General features: G+C 43.4%; 1 protein-coding gene across 1 annotated transcript in view; it reads left to right on the forward strand.

Moving 5' to 3' along the window:
- ATM (ATM serine/threonine kinase) overlaps positions 1-19,935 on the forward strand; it is a 237,502-nt gene that overhangs the window by 207,906 nt on the left and 9,661 nt on the right. The window contains exons 56-57 of the mRNA XM_069759148.1: positions 2,655-2,771; positions 3,298-3,447. Coding sequence (XP_069615249.1) covers positions 2,655-2,771; positions 3,298-3,447 — 267 coding nt within the window. The remainder of the gene's footprint in view (positions 1-2,654; positions 2,772-3,297; positions 3,448-19,935) is intronic.

Consider the following 19,935-nt stretch of genomic DNA (forward strand, 5'->3'; position numbering starts at 1 on the left):
TTTTTGTGAATTTGTCTTCAAATATATGTATGTAAATATCTGCGTATTGTATGCGTGCACTTCTGTGTATTGTATTGTATGTGTGGGCATGTCTGCGTATTGTATGTGTGTGCATGTCTGCGTATATGTGTGCATGTCTGCTTATTGTATGTGTGTGCATGTCTGCGTATTATATGTGTGTGCATGTCTACGTATTGTATGTTTGTGCTTGTCTGCGCATTGTATGTGTGTGCATGTCTGCGCATTGTATGTGTGTGCATGACTGCATATTGTATGTGTGGGCATGTCTGCGTATTGTATGTGTGTGCATGTCTGAGTACTGTATGTGTGCATGTCTGCATACTGTATGTGTTGGTATGTCTGCGTACTGTATATGTGTGTATGTCTGCGTATTGTGTGTGTGCGCATGTCTGCGTACTGTAGATGTGTGTGTATGTCTGCGTACTGTGGATGTGTGTGTATGTCTGCGTACTGTAGATGTGAGTGTATGTCTGCGTACTGTAGATGTGTGTGTATGTCTGCGTACTGTAGATGTGTGTGTATGTCTGCGTATTGTGTGTGCCCATATCTGCCTATGTGAAGGATGAGGGGGAAGGCTAGGCCCTATATAGTATATCTTTATTTCTCCGCCGTATCTGTGCATCATGAATCGTGGTATGTTGGCACACTGAGACTTTTGCCCAGGGCCCACAAAAACCTGGAGCCGGCCCTGCCAGTGACCAGAGGTAAACTTTTTATCTCCGATCGTGGCTGCGAGCTAATGCTGTCATTTGAAAGCGTGGGACCTGCGGCTCTTTGACCTGCGGTAATGTTTGTACCGCCGATCAGAAGCAGTGTTTGCCACTCTGTCATGCATAAGCTTTGGTAAATCAGCTGTTGAAGAACTACAGGAAGCAAAACCAGACTTGTGAGTTGCTCTAGTTCAAGACATGAGGCAGTAGCGGTCCGGTGATTTGTGCGGCGTTGATCTACTATAATGCAGCTCAGGGGTGTGGTGGTTGAGATCTTACCTGTATGTTTAGGAAAAATCAATACTGTAGAGGAAAATTAAATGTTTTTTCTCCTCTGCTGGCGGAGTCCTAGAGGAAGGGTCCAGGACACACAAGGGTTGAAGCAATGTGGTTTTATTATCTATGCGTTCTGAAGTTTAGTAACTTCAAAAGGCGTCGATAATAAAACACCATTGCTTCAACTCTTGTGTGTCCTTGATCCTTCTTATAGGACTCCACCAACAGTGCAGAAAAAAAACACTTAATTTTCCTCCATTCTCACATGCTCACCATCTTCCATTCACCAGTGATCGATGTTGATGTTTCAGTGGTCGGACTCCGTGATCATACATTTATCACCTACCATCCTCACTAAATAAGTAATTTATCAGTCCAGATCCATATTTCTGTCCCTAGGGAGCAGTATTATACTGTATACTACTGAGCAATGATGAATTCCTATTATTTGAGTCCATTTGCTGAACCAAAAGAGCAATGGATTCTTCTCTTACAGTGGGCAAAAAAAGTATTTAGTCAGCCCCCAATTGTGCAAGTTTTCTCACTTAAACAGATGAGAGAGTCCTGTAATTGACATCATAGGTAGACCACAACTATGAGGGTATGTGCACACGTTCTGGTTTTTTCGCTTTTTTTTCATGATAAAAACTCATTAAAAATGCATACATTATGCATCCTATCATTTAGAATGCATTCTGCAATTTTTGTGCACATGATGCGTTTTTTTCCGTGAAAAAAAACGCATCGTGGTAAAAAAAAGCAGCATGTTCATTAATTTTGCGTTTTTTTCACGTTTTTCAAACTATTCTATGCATTTGGAAAAAATGCATAAAAAACGTGCAAAAAACACATCAAAACCGCAAAAAAACGCATGCGGATTTCTGGCATAAATGTCAGGTTTTTGTCAGGAAAATTTCTGCCAGAAATCCTGACGTGTGCATATAGCCTGAGAGTCAAAATGAGAAAACAAATCCAGAAAATCATCTTGTCTGATTTGGCAAGATTTAGTTTGCAAATTATGGTGGAAAATAAGTATTTGGTCACCTAAAAATATGCAAGATTTCTGGCTCCCACAGGCCTGTAACTTCTTTAAGAGGCTCCTTTGTCCTCCACTCATTACCTGTAGTAATGGCGCCTGTTGGAACCCTGTCATCCGTATAAAAGACACCTGTCCACAACCTCAAACAGTCACACTCCAAGCTCCACTATGGTGAAGACCGAAGAGCTATCGAAAGGACACCAGAAACAAAATTGTAGCCCTGCACCAGGCTGGGAAGACTGAATCTGCAATAGCCAAGCAGCTTGGTCTGATGAAATCAACTGTGGGAGCAAAAATAAGAAAATGGAAGACATACAAGACCACTGATAATCTCTAATTGGTGGCTGACTAAATACTTTTTTTTGCAAGACATGAGAGAGCTGAGAATAGGTGATATTTACATGGCCAACTCTTTCCTGTCCTTGGCTGAGTATTTTTTTTTCCGTTCCTCAATGCATACATTGAAATGAGACTATGAATGACAGAAGCATCTAAGCATAATGTAGGGAGAATTTTCACGAATATTCTTCAGAAATAAGTACTGTACGTCCATCATCCTTCTCATACTCTGGGAATGTAATGAACGTTTCTTCTACCTTCAATGCCAGGGCCGAGATGACCTGAGACAAGACGCCGTGATGCAGCAGGTCTTCCAGATGTGTAATACACTGTTACAGAGGGATAGTGAGACGCGGAAGAGAAAGCTATCCATCCGCAGATACAAGGTAAATCACAAAGGAATTATAAGCAGAAATTCTATTAATAAGTGGCTACACCGCTTTGCACCAGCGTCCATACCAGCGTTCTTACTACACATTGTTCGTGGACTCCCAATGGGGTCCCTTAAGAACTGGCAGGAGCTAAAATATGAAAATGAAATACTCTACTTTGCTTCCATGAGCCTTTTTTTCTGGCGCGTATCTGATGACATCGCACACCACACTTGTGATGTCATCAGCTCCGTACACATATATTGTGCTGATGTCTACATGTAGTTGTACTCTGAAAGTCATCGTAACGTACCAGTGGGTTTGGGTTGATGGTTTCCCTAGGGAACTTGTGTTTTCAGAGCTGAATATAGCATAAGTTAGATCTCCGTCCTCTTGGTGAGGTGCGCTGGTGTCATGGACTCAACTCTTTCTTCGTCCTGGTGGATAAAATCTAAAAAGCCTCTGGTCACCGCTGTGGAAGAGGTTCACTTTTTATTCAGCTTCTATTGTTAAATCGTAACCATCACGTTTCCATTGTCAGGTGGTCCCATTATCCCAGAGGAGCGGTGTACTGGAATGGTGTTCTGGCACAGTGCCCATTGGTGAATATTTGGTGAATGCCGACGATGGTGCTCACAAACGTTACCGGCCTGGTGATTACAGCAGTCTGCAGTGTCAGAGGAAGCTGATGGTTAGTTCTCATCAATTATATATATATATTATATCTGTAAATAAATTATTTTTCTTAGATTAGAAGAATTATTTTTAGCAGTGGTTGCTAAAGAGATGTAGTCTCAGGCTGCAAACACGGAGTTCCGAGATTCCCTGACTTTGTAAGTCGCCCTAAGTGACATTGTCCGCTCCTCTACATCATCATAACGTTTTGAAGAGTGTGGTTGTTTCCTGAGCACGAGGTTGGTGTACGTAGATGCACACCATAGAATAAACAGATGTTTTTATCTTATTGACTCTCCGTTATCCTTTGTGAGATATGGACAGCAGCGAAGGAAAGCTGTACATCTCCTACTATCATAACGTATTGGTCATATACCTATGATGAGAAATGATTGCCTGCTCTGACAGGTTAAAACCGTGAGGCTGCACTACTGAACGTTTCTGATAAACGTGCCTTCTGATTGGCCAGGTACAGTGGTACTGACACTCCTTGCCGGTCCAAAGCACCATGCACATCAATCAATACACTGACATGTACACACACAACCATTGTTCAAGTCTGTTAACGCATAGATATTAATTAGGGAGGTAGTTTTCAATCCATACAAGGACTCTATCCAGGACAAAAAACAGAAGAGACATATTACTACCAGAGTCTCGCAGTGGTGCAGCCTCAAGTTTTTGTTCTGTAGCTTTAACCCCTTAAGCCCCAAGTGTGGTTTGCACGTTAATGAATGGGCCAATTTTTACAATTCTGACCACAGTCCACTTATGAAGTTATAACTATGGAACGCTTCAACGGATCCTGATGATTCTGACATTGTTTTCTCGTGACATATTGTACTTCATGATAGTGGTAAAATTTCTTCGATAAAACTTGCGTTTATTTGTGAAAAAATGGAAATTTGGCAAAAATGTTGCAATTTTCCAACTTTGAATTGTTATGCCCTTAAATCACAGAGATATGTCACACAAAATACTTAATAAGTAACATTTCCCACATGTCTACTTTACATCAGCACAATTAAAAATTTTTTTTTGTTGTTCGAGAGTTATAAGGGTTAAAATTTGACCAGCAATTTCTCATTTTTACAACACCATTTTTATTTAGGGGCCACATCTCATTTGAAGTCATTTTGAGGGGTCTATATGATAGAAAATAACCAAGTTTGACACCATTCTAAAAACTGCACCCCTCAAGGTGCTCAAAACCACATTCAAGAAGTTTGTTAACCCTTTAGGTGTTTCACGGGAATTTTTGGAATGTTTAAATAAAAATGAACATTTAACTTTTTTTCACACAAAATTTACTTCAGCTCCAATTTGATTTATTTTACCAAGGGTAACACATGAAAATGGACCCCAAAAGTTGTTGCAAAAATTGTCCTGAGTACGCCGATACCCCATATGAGGGGGTAAACCACTGCTTGGGCGCATGGCAGAGCTTGGAATGGAAGGAGCGCCATTTTACTTTTCAATGCAAAATTGACTGGAATTGAGATGGGACGCCATGTTGCGTTTGGAGAGCCCCTGATGTGCCTAAACATTGAAACTCCCCACAAGTGACACCATTTTGGAAAGTAGACCCCCTAAGGAACTTATCTAGATGTATGGTGAGAGCTTTGAACCCCCAAGTGTTTCACTACAGTTTATAACGCAGAGCCGTGAAAATAAAAAATCATTTATTTCCCACAAAAATTACTTTTTAGCCCCCAGTTTTGTATTTTCCCAAGGGTAACAGGAGACATTAGACCCCAAAAGTTGTTGTCCAATTTGTCCTGAGTTTGCTGATACCCCATATGTGGGGAGGAACCACCGTTTGGGCGCATGGCAGAGCTCAGAAGGGAAGGAGCGCCATTTGGAATACATACTTAGATGGATTGGTCTGCAGGCGTCACGTTGCATTTGCAGAGCCCTGATGTAACTAAACAGTAGAAACCCCCCACAAGTGTCCCCATATTGGAAACTAGACCCGGCAAGGAACTTATCTAGATGTGTTGAGAACTTTGAACCCCAAAGTGTTTCACTACAGTTTATAACGCAGTGCCGTGAAAATAAAAAATCATTATTTTCCCAAGGGTAACAAGAGAAATTGGACTCCAAAAGTTGTTGTCCAATTTGTCCTGAATACGCTGATACCCCATATGTGGGGTAAACCCCTGTTTGGGTGCACGGGAGAGCTCGGAAGGGAAGGAGCACTGTTTTACTTTTTCAACGCAGAATTGGCTGGAATTGAGATCGGACGCCATGTCGCATTTGGAGAGCCCCTGATGTGCCTGAACAGTGGAACCCCCCCCCAATTAGAACTGAAACCCTAATCCAAACACACCCCTAACCCTAATTCCAACGGTAACCCTAACCACACCTCTAACCCTAACACACCCCTAACCCTAATCCCAACCCTATTCCCAACCGTAAATGTAATCCAAACCCTAACCCTAACTTTATCCCCAACCCTAACTATAGCCTTAACCCTTACCCTAGTCCTAATCCTAACCCTAACCCTAATGGGAAAATGGAAATAAATACATTTTTTTAATTTTATAATTTTTCCCTAACTAAGGGAGTGATGAAGGGGGGTTTGATTTACTTTTATAGCGGTTTTTTTAGCAGATTTTTATGATTGACAGCCGTCAGACTAAAAGACGCTTTTTATTGCAAAAAATAGTTTTTGCGTCTCCACATTTTCAGAGCTATAATTTTTCCATATTTTGGTTCACAGAGTCATGTGAGGTCTTGTTTTTTTGCGGGACGAGTTGACGTTTTTATTGGTAACATTTTCGGGCACGTGACATTTTTTGATCGCTTTTTATTCTGATTTTTGTGAGGCAGAATGACCAAAAACCAGCTATTCATGAATTTCTTTTGGGGGGGGCGTTTATACCGTTCCATGTTTGGTAAAATTGATAAAGCAACTTTATTGTTCAGGTCAGTACGATTACAGCGATACCTCATTTATATCATTTTTTTTATGTTTTGGCGCTTTTATACGATAAAAACTATTTTATAGAAAAATAATTATTTTTGCATCGCTTTATTCTGAGGACTATAACTTTTTAATATTTTCGCTGATGATGCTGTATGGCGGCTCTTTTTTTGCGGGACAAGATTACGTTTTCAGCGGTGCCATGGTTATTTATATCCGTCTTTTTGATCGCTTGTTATTCCACTTTTTGTTCGTCTGTATGATAATAAAGCGTTGTTTTTTGCCTCGTTTTTAAAAAAAATTTTTTACCACGTTCACTGAAGAAGTTAACTAGCGGGACAGTTTAATAGGTCGGGTCGTTATGGACGTGGCGATACTAAATATGTGTACTTTTATTGTTTTCTCTTTATTATTATTTAGATAAAGAAATGTATTTATGGGAACAATATATATATATATCTATATATATATATATATATATATATATATATATATATATATAGACATATATATATATATATAATTTTTTTTTTTTTTTTTTCTTTATTGAGGAATTTTTTTTTACACATGTGAATATTTTTTTGCTTTACAACATTGCCCCGGGGGGGATGGGCATCATGCTATAGGGTCAGATCGCTGATCTGACACTTTGCACAGCACTGTGTCAGAACAGCGATCTGACATGCAGGGCTGCAGGCTTACCAGCGCTTGCTCTGAGCAGGCGCTTGTAAGCCACCTCCCTGCAGGACCTGGATGCCGCCCCGTGGCCATTTTGGATCCGGGGCCTGCAGGGAGAAGGAGGTAGGAGACCCTCGGAGCAATGCGATCACATTGCGTTGCTCCGTGGGTCTTAGGGAAGCACGCAGGCAGCCCCCTCCCTGCGCGATGCTTCCCTATGCCGCCGAAACACTGCGATCATGTTTGATCGCAGTGTGTCGGGTACGGTCCGTGACCGCTCCTGGCACATAGTGCCGGATGTCAGCTGCGATAGTCAGCTGACACCCGGCCGCTATCGGCCGCACTCCTCTCGTTAGCTCGGCTGATCGTGCTGGACATACTATCCCATCACTGGGAATTAAGTCCCAGGTCACCTCGACGGGATAGTACGTCTAATGGGATTAAGGGGTTAAAGAAGCCCTCCCATTAAGATTTTTTTAAATCTGTGTGTGTAAGTATACTGTACTCACCTACTGCTATTTTCTCCTTCTCCTCATTGGGGGACACAGACCGTGGGTGTAGCTGCTGCCACTAGGAGGCTGACACTAAGTGATACAAAGGAAGTTCGCTCCTTCTCTGCAGTATACACCCTCCTGCTGGCTCTCAGCTAACCAGTTCTTGCTTAGTGTCTGTAGGAGGCACTTGAGTCTGGTTCAGACCCCAACGTTTTTATTTTATTTTTTACTTACATTTTTATTTTTTAATTAACGGAGTGAAGGGGGCTACGGATCCTTTCAAGGTTCCGATCTCCCCCGAATCATCAACAGGCGAGAGCGTGGAGTATACCTCCCCGTACCCTCTCCTGCGACGTGGGAAGCCATGCCTGAGCTCACTTCAGGCTATAAAGGCACAGATGATTGGCCTCGGGGAGACCAAAACATCCAACACTGCGGAGACACCATCACGTGTTTCTCAACGCAGTGATTCCAGAACACTGCCCCCATCCCTTATGGGAAATATGCAGATGCATGTAAAGAAGCTGCGGAGACACCATCACGTGTTTCTCGACGCAAGCAGTGAATAGCCAGGCCTTTCCCCGGGAAGGAACAACCACGGGAAGGGCAGCATCCTGTGAAGGAAAGCCACCTATGCCAAGCATGGTATCCATCCACAGACAGCTGTTTCGGGGTTTTTGCCCCTCATCAGTGTGGAGTAGGAATCTGGCTATTAGGAGCAGTGCCTAGTAAAAAGGCTATAAAGGCACAGATGATTGGCCTCGGGGAGACCAAAACATCCAACACTGCAGAGACACCATCACGTGTTTCTCAACGCAGTGATTCCAGAACACTGCCCCCATCCCTTATGGGAAATATGCAGATGCATGTAAAGAAGCTGCGGAGACACCATCACGTGTTTCTCGACGCAAGCAGTGAATAGCCAGGCCTTTCCCCGGGAAGGAACAACCACGGGAAGGGCAGCATCCTGTGAAGGAAAGCCACCTATGCCAAGCATGGTATCCATCCACAGACAGCTGTGAGGGAGCTCACTTCAGGGGCGACCGTTCCTTCGAGTCCCGATCTCCCCACACCAGCAGCATGCGAGCACATGGAGTGTCGCCTCTATGTATCCTCTCCTGCAGCCAGGCCTAATGCCGGACAACAGAGTCCCCTCTCTATGGTGTCCGAGCAGCCCCCACTGTCCCACCACTGTTAAAGCGGATGGTACAAGGAGGCGGACAGTTCCTCTCCACCTTCCTAACAAAGGGATGATGGATTGAGGTTTATCCCTCTATCCCTGCACCTGCAGCAGAACAGCACAGTGCGCGCTTTTCTCGGCGCTGAAACCCATCCGCAGCGGCTCCATGCCGGGACGCGCACCCTTGGTGAGTGGATCCAGTCAGCGGTGGGCTCTGCAGTGGGATATTCAAAAGCTAACAGGCAGCCTCAGCTTCCCTGTGGCCCACCTTCCTGAGGTAACGCTCCGGCCGGCTGCAGAAATTTAGCCCCTGGCATCGGCCGATGTGTAGGCCGCATCCCGGAAGCCGCGCCCGCACTATGGCGCGCTAAGGTGGCTCCTCCCACCTTTTCTGGCGCTTGGGCCTATTCATGGAAGTCACAAGGCTCCGCCCACATAGCGTCTGTGGATGTACAGAGGCCCCCTTTTTGGCGTCCAAGTACACCCTCTGCATCTCCACTATTTAGCAGATGATGCAAGAAGGCGGACGATACCTCTCCACTTCCCTGTTAAGAGGATGGTGGATCGAGGGTTCATCATTTTATCTCCGCACCATCAAAAGAGAGCGGCGATAGTAAGAGACGGTTTTTCCTAACCTTCTGCATGCAGCCGCGCATTCTGCCACTTGGAATATTACTGGGTAGAATCTCCTGTGGTATACCTACCAGTATCCCTACCCAGTGGGTCATCAATTAAAAATACAACGGACTGTCAGATAGCAAATCTAGTTTGTCCGGTCTTGTGGCCTCCAGTTCAGCGCTCTACCCTTCCTTTAGCCGCCGCATGTGTTACTAGAGCAATGGTCTCTTGGTCAGAGACCTTAACTATTTTGATTTCCTATAGACTCAACCAACAGTGGATCAGTTGTTCAGGACGGTCAGGACCTAAGGCATCTTGGTTCCAAAATCGGGACCGAAAAGTAAGACCGACCCTGAACCTCAAACTTCTACCAAGCTTGACAAGGTCCCCATTCTTCGGATGGAGTTCCTCCGCTCAGCCATTACTTCAACGGAAAAAGGTGGAGTTTCTGGCATCCACCGAGATTCGGGATGCTTACCTTCATATTCCTATGTTTTCCCCTCTTCAAAGATTCCTTCACTTTCCCTTTCGCGAACACCATTTTCAAATCACGACCTTGACCTTCGGCCTTGCTACCGTCTATATCTCTTGCTATACCCTCTCTCTCCTGGGCTGGCAGCTAAACTTAGACAAGTTTTTTTTCCTTTTTTCCAGCCCAGCAGATATCCTTTTTTGAGGATAATCCTGGAATCTTCCAGAAGGTTGGTGATTCTCCCTTGAGACAAGGCCATGGCCCTTCAACAGGGAGCTTGTGCACTTGTTCGCTCATCCCCTCATTCCATTCGATTTGCTAGGAGGAAAATCGGTGACAATGGAAGCTTTTTCCTCCGCTCCTCTCGTTTTCTGCAGGTCGATCAGGCTTTCAGAGGGTAGTCTCTGAGCTCATTTGTCCCGGTTCAATAGTTATTAGTGACTACCAATGCCAGTCCTCGTCTCCTGATCATTGTTTTGGGGATCCGAATGGTACGGCTAGTTCTATGGCAGGTCCACTGCCTTCTGGCGGGTCACACCATCCGTTTAAATTGGACAATCCCACGTCTGTCCATATGTCAATCATCTAGCAGGTACCCACGGTCAGGCGTCATGGCCGAGGTTCCTCACATTCTCTGTTGGGCCACGATCTATCATTTGGTGATCTAGGCACTACACATATCAGGAGTAGAACTCTGGGCGGCGGACGCAGTCAGGGTCCTGCCTCATGTGAGTGGGAACTTTACCCGGAAGTCTTCCATCAGATCTGTCTTCTCTGGAGCACTCCAGATGTAGGTCGGATGGTGTCCAGACTGAAAACCAATGTACTCTAGTTCATGGTTCGGCCTCTAAATCCTAAAACCATCGCAGTGCATGCTCTGGTCCTTCCATGGGACCAGTTTCCCTCACCCCTCTTCCACTACTTCCGAGATCTTTTCGGAAGCAGGAAGGGCCCCAGTGATCCTGGGAGATCCGCACTGACCATGTCAGGTTTTTCTCATTTGCGGAACTAGTATTTTTCCATCTTATTGCAACAAAACTGCAAATATGGACTTCCTCGCAGGGAGTCTTCACATATGGTTCTTCCCTATCGCATACCGTCAGATCTTTGGGACCTTATTGATCCTGGGCGTTTTACAGTAGACTCCTTTTGATCCAGACAGACTTTACTATCAGGGAAGATCGCCCTTTTTTCTCTGCGATCTCCTCATCCTGACGAGTCTTCAGAGCTAGCCGCTCTGTTCTTTCAGACCTTTTTCCCTTATTACCATCAAGGCAAGGTTGTCCGCAGGCCATCCCTTGTTACCAAGGTGGTATTGTTTTCCCACAGTTATGAGGGCATCGTTCTTCCCTCATCTCTTACCGCACTAGTCCACATAATGGAATGGGTTCCCCATATTCTGAACGTGGTGAGTGCTCTGAGTAGGTACGTCTCAAGGACGGCATCCTTCCGAAGGTTGGACACGTGATTTGGGCTACTTCACTGTAAGAGGATGGCTTCCTGACGGTTACAGGAAGGGTTTAGCCGTTTCATTGGCCATGTTAGCTTGGTGGATTTGTTACATCATCCAGAGTCCTTCCGTGTTAGAGGTCAGCCTATCTCCCTGTCTATTGGTTTCTTGGAAATCTAGGCACCAGGCGTCGGCACATCACACCTGCAAGCTTGCGAGGTCGTCCAGTCCGCATGCATTCTTGAAGCACTATAATTCCCAGACTTCCACAGATGTGAGTCTGGACAAGCGGAGTCTGCAGGCCGCGGTGTCGCACTTGTAATTTGCGGTTACACAGGGCCTGATCTGATGTTGTTCCCACCCAGGGACTGCTTTGGGACATCCCACGGTCTGTGTTCCCCAATGAGGCGTAGGAGAAATAGGGATTTTTGTATACTCACCGTAAAATCCTTTTCTCCGAGCCATTCATTGGGAGACACAGCTACCACCCTATTATTAGCTTGTGCTTGTTTTATAATTTAACATGCTATACCCTCATATACAATGTGATGTTATACGCTCATATATTGTTTATTGATCTCCTACTGCTTTTGCACCGAATTGGTTAGCTGAGAGCCAGCAGGAGGGTGTATATTGCAGGGGAGGAGCTAACTTTCTTTGTATCTCTTAGTGTCAGCCTCCTAATGGCAGCAGCATACACCCACGGTCTGTGTCCCCCCAATGAATGGCTCGGAGAAAAGGATTTTACAGTGAGTACACAAAAATCCCTATTTCTCAGCGCTGTTCTGCTCCACTTCGCAGTCATATCACCACTCTCCAGACTCTCTGGATCACTCTATGCTCTCTGCGTGACAAAAACCAATAGAAAGGAAGCAGCATGAAGTCCAGATAAATATGTAGAACAAACTTTATTAATGATAATTCCAGGTTTAAAAACGACAGGGGGAAATAATCCCCGTGCTGTACTCAGCACGCACCTACATGAACAGGGGACAGGTGCCTACAGTATAAATATTTCCACATTGTAACCGAGACAGGTATCACAGAAAAATCAAAGTGACTGTGCAAGTAAATAAAGTTCAAACACCTGCATTAAACACACAGGTCCATAGGATTGTATAAAAGAGCACATACACAATGAGTAAAACTAATATACATACCAGTCAGTGTAGAAAGAATCCCGGCGTGGACTGGCACCTCACCCCTGTCCCCCCCCCCCCCCCGACGCGCGTTTCGGCTATTGCCTTTCTCAAGGCACCCCTTGCCATGCAGGTGTTTGAACTTTATTTACTTGCACAGTCACTTTGATTTTTCTGTGATACCTGTCTCGGTTACAATGTGGATATATTTATACTGTAGGCACCTGTCCCCTGTTCATGTAGGTGCGTGCTGAGTAATGCACGGGGATTATTTCCCCCTGTCGTTTTTAAACCTGGAATTATCATTAATAAAGTTTGTTCTACATATTTATCTGGACTTTATGCTGCTTCCTTTCTATTGGTTTTTGTCGATTTGAGTGCAGTGGTCCAATATGGTCCTTTCTTCGGTCCCATTTTTTCTGGATTAAATATACCCTATTTGGGTTCTATTACGATGTTGGTGACCTTACACTGTTCCACCTTAGTGCTCTGCTCTCTGCGTGAGCCTGATTTCTTTTCTACTATGCAAATCTATGGATCCCTTGTTCAGATGCTCCATAGACTTACATTGCAAAAACCACTTCTGGATCACACAAACTGTTGCATAATCCAGAGAATATGAAGGAATGGTGATAATCAATGAAAGAGGAACAGAACACACCATACACATATACATACATTTAGTGTGGAAAAAACTTCATGGGAGGCTTCTTTAATGCATTTTACGTTTTTGTATATTTAACCCCTTAAGCCCCAAGGGTGGTTTGCACATTAATGACTGGGCCAATTTTTACAATTCTGACCACTGTCCCTTTATGAGGTTATAACTCTGGAACGCTTCAACGGATCCCAGTGATTCTGACACTGTTTTCTCAAGACATATTGTACTTCATGATAGTGGTAAAATTTCTTTGATATTACCTGCGTTTATTTGTGAAAAAAACGGAAATTTGGCGAAAATTTTGAAAATTTCGCAATTTTCCAACTTTGAATTTTTATGCAATTAAATCACAGAGATATGTCACACAAAATACTTAACAAGTAACATTTCCCACATGTCTACTTTACATCACCACAATTTTGGAACCAAAATTTTTTTTTGTTAGGGAGTTATAAGGGTTAAAAGTTGACCAGCAATTTCTCATTTTGACAACACCATTTTTTTTTAGCGACCACATCTCATTTGAAGTCATTTTGAGGGGTCTATATGATAGAAATTACCCAAGTGTGACACCATTCTAAAAACTGCACCCCTCAAGGTGCTCAAAACCATATTCAAGAAGTTTATTAACCCTTCTGGTGCTTCACAGGAATTTTTGGAATGTTTAAATAAAAATGAACATTTAACTTTTTTTCACAAATAATTTACTTCAGCTCCAATTTGTTTTATTTTACCAAGGGTAACAGGAGAAAATGGACCCCAAAAGTTGTTGTACAATTTGTCCTGAGTACGCCGATACCCCATATGTGGGGGTAAACCACTGTTTGGGCGCATGACCGAGCTCGGAAGCGAAGGAGCGCCATTTGACTTCTCAATGCAAAATTGACTGGAATTGAGATGGGACGCCATGTTGCGTTTGGGGAGCCCCTGATGTGCCTAAACATTGAAACCCCCCACAAGTGACACCATTTTGGAAAGTAGACCCCCTAAGGAACGTATCTAGAGGTGTGGTGAGCACTTTGACCCACCAAGTGCTTCACAGAAGTTTATAATGCAGAACCGTAAAAATAAAAGATCATATTTTTTCACAAAAATTATATTTTCGCCCCCAATTTTTTATTTTCCCAAGGGTAAGAGAAGAAATTGGACCCCAAAAGTGGTTGTACAATTTGTCCTGAGTACGCTGATACCCCATATGTGGGGATAAACCACTGATTGGGCGCATGGGAGAGCTCGGAAGGGAAGGAGCGCCGTTTGACTTTTCAATGCAAAATTGACAGGAATTGAGATGGGACGCCATGTTGCGTTTGGAGAGCCACTGATGTGCCTAAACATTGAAACCCCCCACAAGTGACACCATTTTGGAAAGTAGACCCCCTAAGGAACTTATCTAGAGGTGTGGTGAGCACTTTGACCCACCAAGTGCTTCACAGAAGTTTATAATGCAGAGCCGTAAAAATAAAACAAAAATTTTTTCCCACAAAAATTATTTTTCAGCCCCCAGTTTTGTATTTTCCCGAGGGTAACAGGAGAAATTGGACCCCAAAAGTTGTTGTCCAATTTGTCCTGAGTGCGCTGATACCCCATATGTGGGGGGAACCACTGTTTGGATGCATGGGAGGGCTCGGAAGGGAAGGAGCGCCATTTGGAATGCAGACTTAGATGGAATGGTCTGCAGGCGTCACATTGCGTTTGCAGAGCCCCTAATGTACCTAAACAGTAGAAACCCCCCACAAGTGACACCATGTTGGAAAGTAGACCCCCTAAGGAACTTATCTAGATGTGTGGTGAGCGCTTTGACCCACCAAGGGCTTCACAGAAGTTTATAATGCAGAGCCGTAAAAATAAAACAAAAATTTTTTCCCACAAAAATTATTTTTCAGCCCCCAGTTTTGTATTTTCCCGAGGGTAACAAGAGAAATTGGACCCCAAAAGTTGTTGTCCAATTTGTCCTGAGTGCGCTGATACCCCATATGTGGGGGGAACCACCGTTTGGATGCATGGGAGGGCTCGGAAGGGAAGGAGCGCCATTTGGAATGCAGACTTAGATGGAATGGTCTGCAGGCGTCACATTGCGTTTGCAGAGCCCCTAATGTACCTAAACAGTAGAAGTCCCCCACAAGTGACCCCATTTTGGAAACTAGACCCCCCAAGGAACTTATCTAGATGTGTTGTAAGAACTTTGAACCCCCAAGTGTATCACTACAGTTTATAACGCAGAGCCGTGAAAATAAAAAATCCTTTTTTTTTTCCCACAAAAATTATTTTTTAGCCCCCAGGTTTGTATTTTCCCAAGGGTAACAGGAGAAATTGAACCCCAAAGGTTGTTGTCCTATTTGTCCTGAGTACCCTCATACCCCATATGTTGGGGTAAACCCCTTTTTGGGCACACGGGAGAGCTCGGAAGGGAAGGAGCACTGTTTTACTTTTTCAACGCAGAATTGGCTGGAATTGAGATCGGACGCCATGTCGCATTTGGAGAGCCCCTGATGTGCCTAAACAGTGGAAACCCCCCAATTATAACAGAAACCCTAATCCAAACACTCCCCTAACCCCAATCCCAACCCTATTCCCAACCGTAAATGTAATCTAAACCCTAACCGTAACTTTAGCCCCAACCCTAACTGTAGCCTTAACCCTAGCCCCAACCCTAACCCTAGCCCTAACCCTAGCCCCAACCCTAACCCTAGACCTAACCCCAACCCTAGCCCTAACCCTAACCCTAATGGGAAAATGGAAATAAATACATTTTTTTAATTTTTCCCTAACTAAGGGGGTGATGAAGGTGGGTTTGATTTACTTTTATAGCGGGTTTTTTAGCGGATTTTTATGATTGGCAGCCGTCACACACTAAAAGACGCTTTTTATTGAGAGCTATAAATTTTCCATATTTTGGTCCACAGAGTCATGTGAGGTCTTGTTTTTTGCGGGACGAGTTGACGTTTTTATTGGTAACATTTTTGGGCACGTCGCATTTTTTGATCGCTTTTTATTCCGATTTTTGTGAGGCACAATGACCAAAAACCAGCTATTCATGAATTTCTTTTGGGGGAGGCGTTTATACCGTTCCGCGTTTGGTAAAATTGATAAAGCAGTTTTATTCTTTGGGTCAGTACGATTACAGTGATACCTCATTTATATAATTTTTTTATGTTTTGGCGCTTTTATACGATAAAAACTATTTTATAGAAAAAATAATTATTTTTGCATCGCTTTATTCTGAGGACTATAACTTTTTTTTATTTTTTTGCTGATGATGCTGTATGGCGGCTCGTTTTTTGTGGGACAAGATGACGCTTTCAGCGGTACCGTGGTTATTTATATCTGTCTTTTTGATCGCGTGTTATTCCACTTTTTGTTCGGCGGTATGATAATAAAGCGTTGTTTTTTGCCTCGTTTTTTTTTTTTTTTTCTTACGTTGTTTACTGAAGGGGTTAACTAGTGGGCCAGTTTTATAGGTCGGGTCGTTACGGACGCGGCGATACTAAATATGTGTACTTTTATTGTTTTTTTTTTTATTTAGATAAAGAAATGTATTTATGGGAATAATATATATATTTTTTTTCATTATTTTGGAATATTTTTTTTTATTTTTTTTTACACATTTGTAAATTTTTTTTTAACTTTTTTACTTTGCTCCAGGGGGGGACATCACAGATCGATGATCTGACAGTTTGCACAGCACTCTGTCAGATCACCGATCTGAGAGAAGTGCAGGCTGCTTCACAGTGCCTGTTCTGAGCAGGCTCTGTGAAGCCACCTCCCTCCCTGCAGGACCCGGATGCCGCGGCCATACTGGATCCGGGTCTAGAGCAGGCAGGGAGGGAGGTAAGACCCTCGCAGCAACGCGATCACATTGTGTTGCTGCGGGGGGCTCAGGGAAGCCCGCAGGGAGCCCCCTCCCTGCGGGAAGCTTCCCTATACCGCCGGCACATCGCGATCATGTTTGATCGCGGTGTGCCGGGGGTTAATGTGCCGGAAGCTGCAATAGGCTCCCCCCGTGAGCGCGGCCGATTGCATATGACGTACTATCCCGTCACTGGGAATTAAGTCCCAGGGCACCTCGACGGGATAGTACGTCATATGGGATTAAGGGGTTAATATACACTTAAGGGCTCTTCATATATTTCTTCATGTCTGTTTGAATCATAGAATGATAGATTTGGAAGGGACCTCCAGGGTCATCGTGTCCAACTCTCCCTGCTCAATACAGGGTCCATTAAACCATCTAAGACAGATATCTGTCCAGCCTCTGAAGATTTCCATTGAAGGAGAACTCACCTCCTCTCATGGCAGCCTGTTCCACTCATTGAACTCCCTCACTGTCAAAAAGCTTTTTCTAATCTCAATCTGTATCTTCTCCCTTTCAATTTCATTCCATTGCTTCTCGTGTTTCCATGTGCGAATGAGAAAAATGATGTACCCGCTACACTGTGACATCCTTTCAGATATTTGTAGACAGCTATTAAGTCTCCTCTTACCCTTCTTTTTTGCAAGCTACAGTGTCTTCGTATTCGGAGTATTCGGCTCCCTGGAACTTTTCAACCTTTTCCTACATATCATGCTTCAAACATAAAGATACCAAAGGTAAATTTTTGGTAAAGAATCAACAACAAGTGGAACACAATTGTGAAGTTGAACGAAATTTATTGGTTATTTTAAATTTTTGTGGAAATTCGAAAACTGAAAAGTGGGGCGTGCAATATTATCCGGCCCTTTTATTTTCAGTGCAGCAAACTCATTCCAGAAGTTCATTGTGGATCTCTGAATAATCCAATGTTGTCCTAAATGCCTAATGATGATAAATATAATCCACCTGTGTGTAATCAAGTCCCCGTATTAATGCACCTGCTCTGTGATAGTCTCAGGGTTCTGTTTGAAGCACAGAGAGCACCATGAAGACCAAGGAACACAACAGGCAGGTCCGTGATACTGTTGTGGAGAAGTTTAAAGCCGGATTTGGATACAAAATTATTTCCAAAACTTTAAACATCCCAAGAAGCACTGTGCAAGCGATCATATTGAAATGGAAGGAGTATCATACCACTGCAAATCTACCAACACCCAGCCGTCCCTCTAAACTTTCATCTCAAACAAGGAGAAGACTGATCAGAGGTGCACCCAAGAGGCCCATAATCACTCTGGATGAACTGCAGAGATTTACAGCTGAGGTGGGACAGTCTGTCCATAGGACAACAATCAGACGTACACTGCACAAATCTGGCCTTTATGGAAGAGTGGCAAGAAGAAAGCCATTTCTCAAAGATATCCATAAAAAGTGTCATTTAAAGTTTGCAACAAGCCGCCTGGGAGACACACCAAACATGTGGAAGAAGGTGTTCTGGTCAGATGAAATCAAAATCGAACTTTGGCAACAATGCCAAACGATATGTTTGGCATAAAGGCAACACAGCTCATCACCCTGAACACACCATCCCCACTGTCAAACGTGGTGGCAGCATCATGGTTTGGGCCTGCTTTTCTACAGCAGGGACAGGGAAGATGGTTAAAATTGATGGGAAGATGGATGGAGCCAAATACAGGACCATTCTTGAAGAAAACCTTTTGGAGTCTGTAAAAGACCTGAGACTGGGACGGAGATTTGTCTTCCAACAAGACAATGATCCCAAACATAAAGCAAAATCTACAATGGAATGGTTCACAAATAAACGTATCCAGGTGTTAGAATGGCCAAGTCAGAGTCCAGACCTCAATCCAATCGAGAATCTGTGGAAAGATCTGAAAACTACTGTTCACAAACGATCTCCATCAAACCTCACTGAGCTCGAGCTGTTTGCCAAGGAAGAATGGGCAAGAATTTCAGTCTCTCGATGTGCAAAACTGATAGAAACATACCCCAAGCGACTTGCAGCTGTAATCGCAGTAAAAGGTGGCGCAACAAAGTATTAAGTTAAAGGGGCTGAATAATATTGGACGCCCCACTTTTCAGTTTTTGAATTTCCACAAAAATTTAAAATAACCAATAAATTTCGTTCAACTTCACAATTGTGTTCCACTTGTTGTTGATTCTTCACCAAAAATTTACCTTTGGTATCTTTGTTTGAAGCATGATATGTGGGAAAAGGTTGAAAAGTTCCAGGGAGCCGAATACTTTGCAAGGCACTATAAATATTCACAGATCCTTTAACTGTCCCTCGCAGGACATAGTTTGCAGTCCGCTGACCATCCTGGTCACACTTCTCTGAACTTGCTCCAGTTTTTCAATGTCTTTTTATAAATGTGGTGCCCAGAACTGGACACAGGATTCCAGATGAGGCCTGACCAAGGAGGAGTAGAGGGGGATAATCAGTTCACGTGATCTACTCTATGATTCTTTTAATGAATCCCTGAACTGTATTTGCCTTTTTTGCTGCTGCATGACACTGTTGACTCATGTGGAGCCTGTGATCTATTTGTATACTAAAGTCTTTTTCACAAGTGCTGTTGCTTAGTTCTGTTTCTCCCAATGTTTACATGTAATTTTTGTTTTTCTTGTGGAGATTTAGGATCTTGCATTTCTCCCTATTAAATACCATTCTATTAGTTGCTGCTGATTGTTCAAGCTTATCTAGATCCATCTGAATACTTTCTCTGTCTTCTCTAGTGTTAGCTATCTCTCCTAGCTTTGCATTGTCTGCAAATTTGATTAGTTTACGTTTAATTCCCTTTTCTAGATCATTTATAAAAATGTTGAACACTGGGGCCAGGATATGACTTTGTGGTACCCCAGTTGAAACACTTTTCCCATTGGATGTCCAACCATTTATTACCACTCTTTGAGTACAATCACTGAGCCAGTTATGAATCCACCTAACCGTAGCCTTGTCAATCCCATACTTGGTCATTTTTTGCAATAAGGATAGTATGAGATACTTTATCAAGTGAT

The sequence above is a fragment of the Ranitomeya imitator genome, chromosome 3, assembly GCF_032444005.1.
Source record: "Ranitomeya imitator isolate aRanImi1 chromosome 3, aRanImi1.pri, whole genome shotgun sequence".
NCBI lineage: Eukaryota > Metazoa > Chordata > Amphibia > Anura > Dendrobatidae > Ranitomeya > Ranitomeya imitator.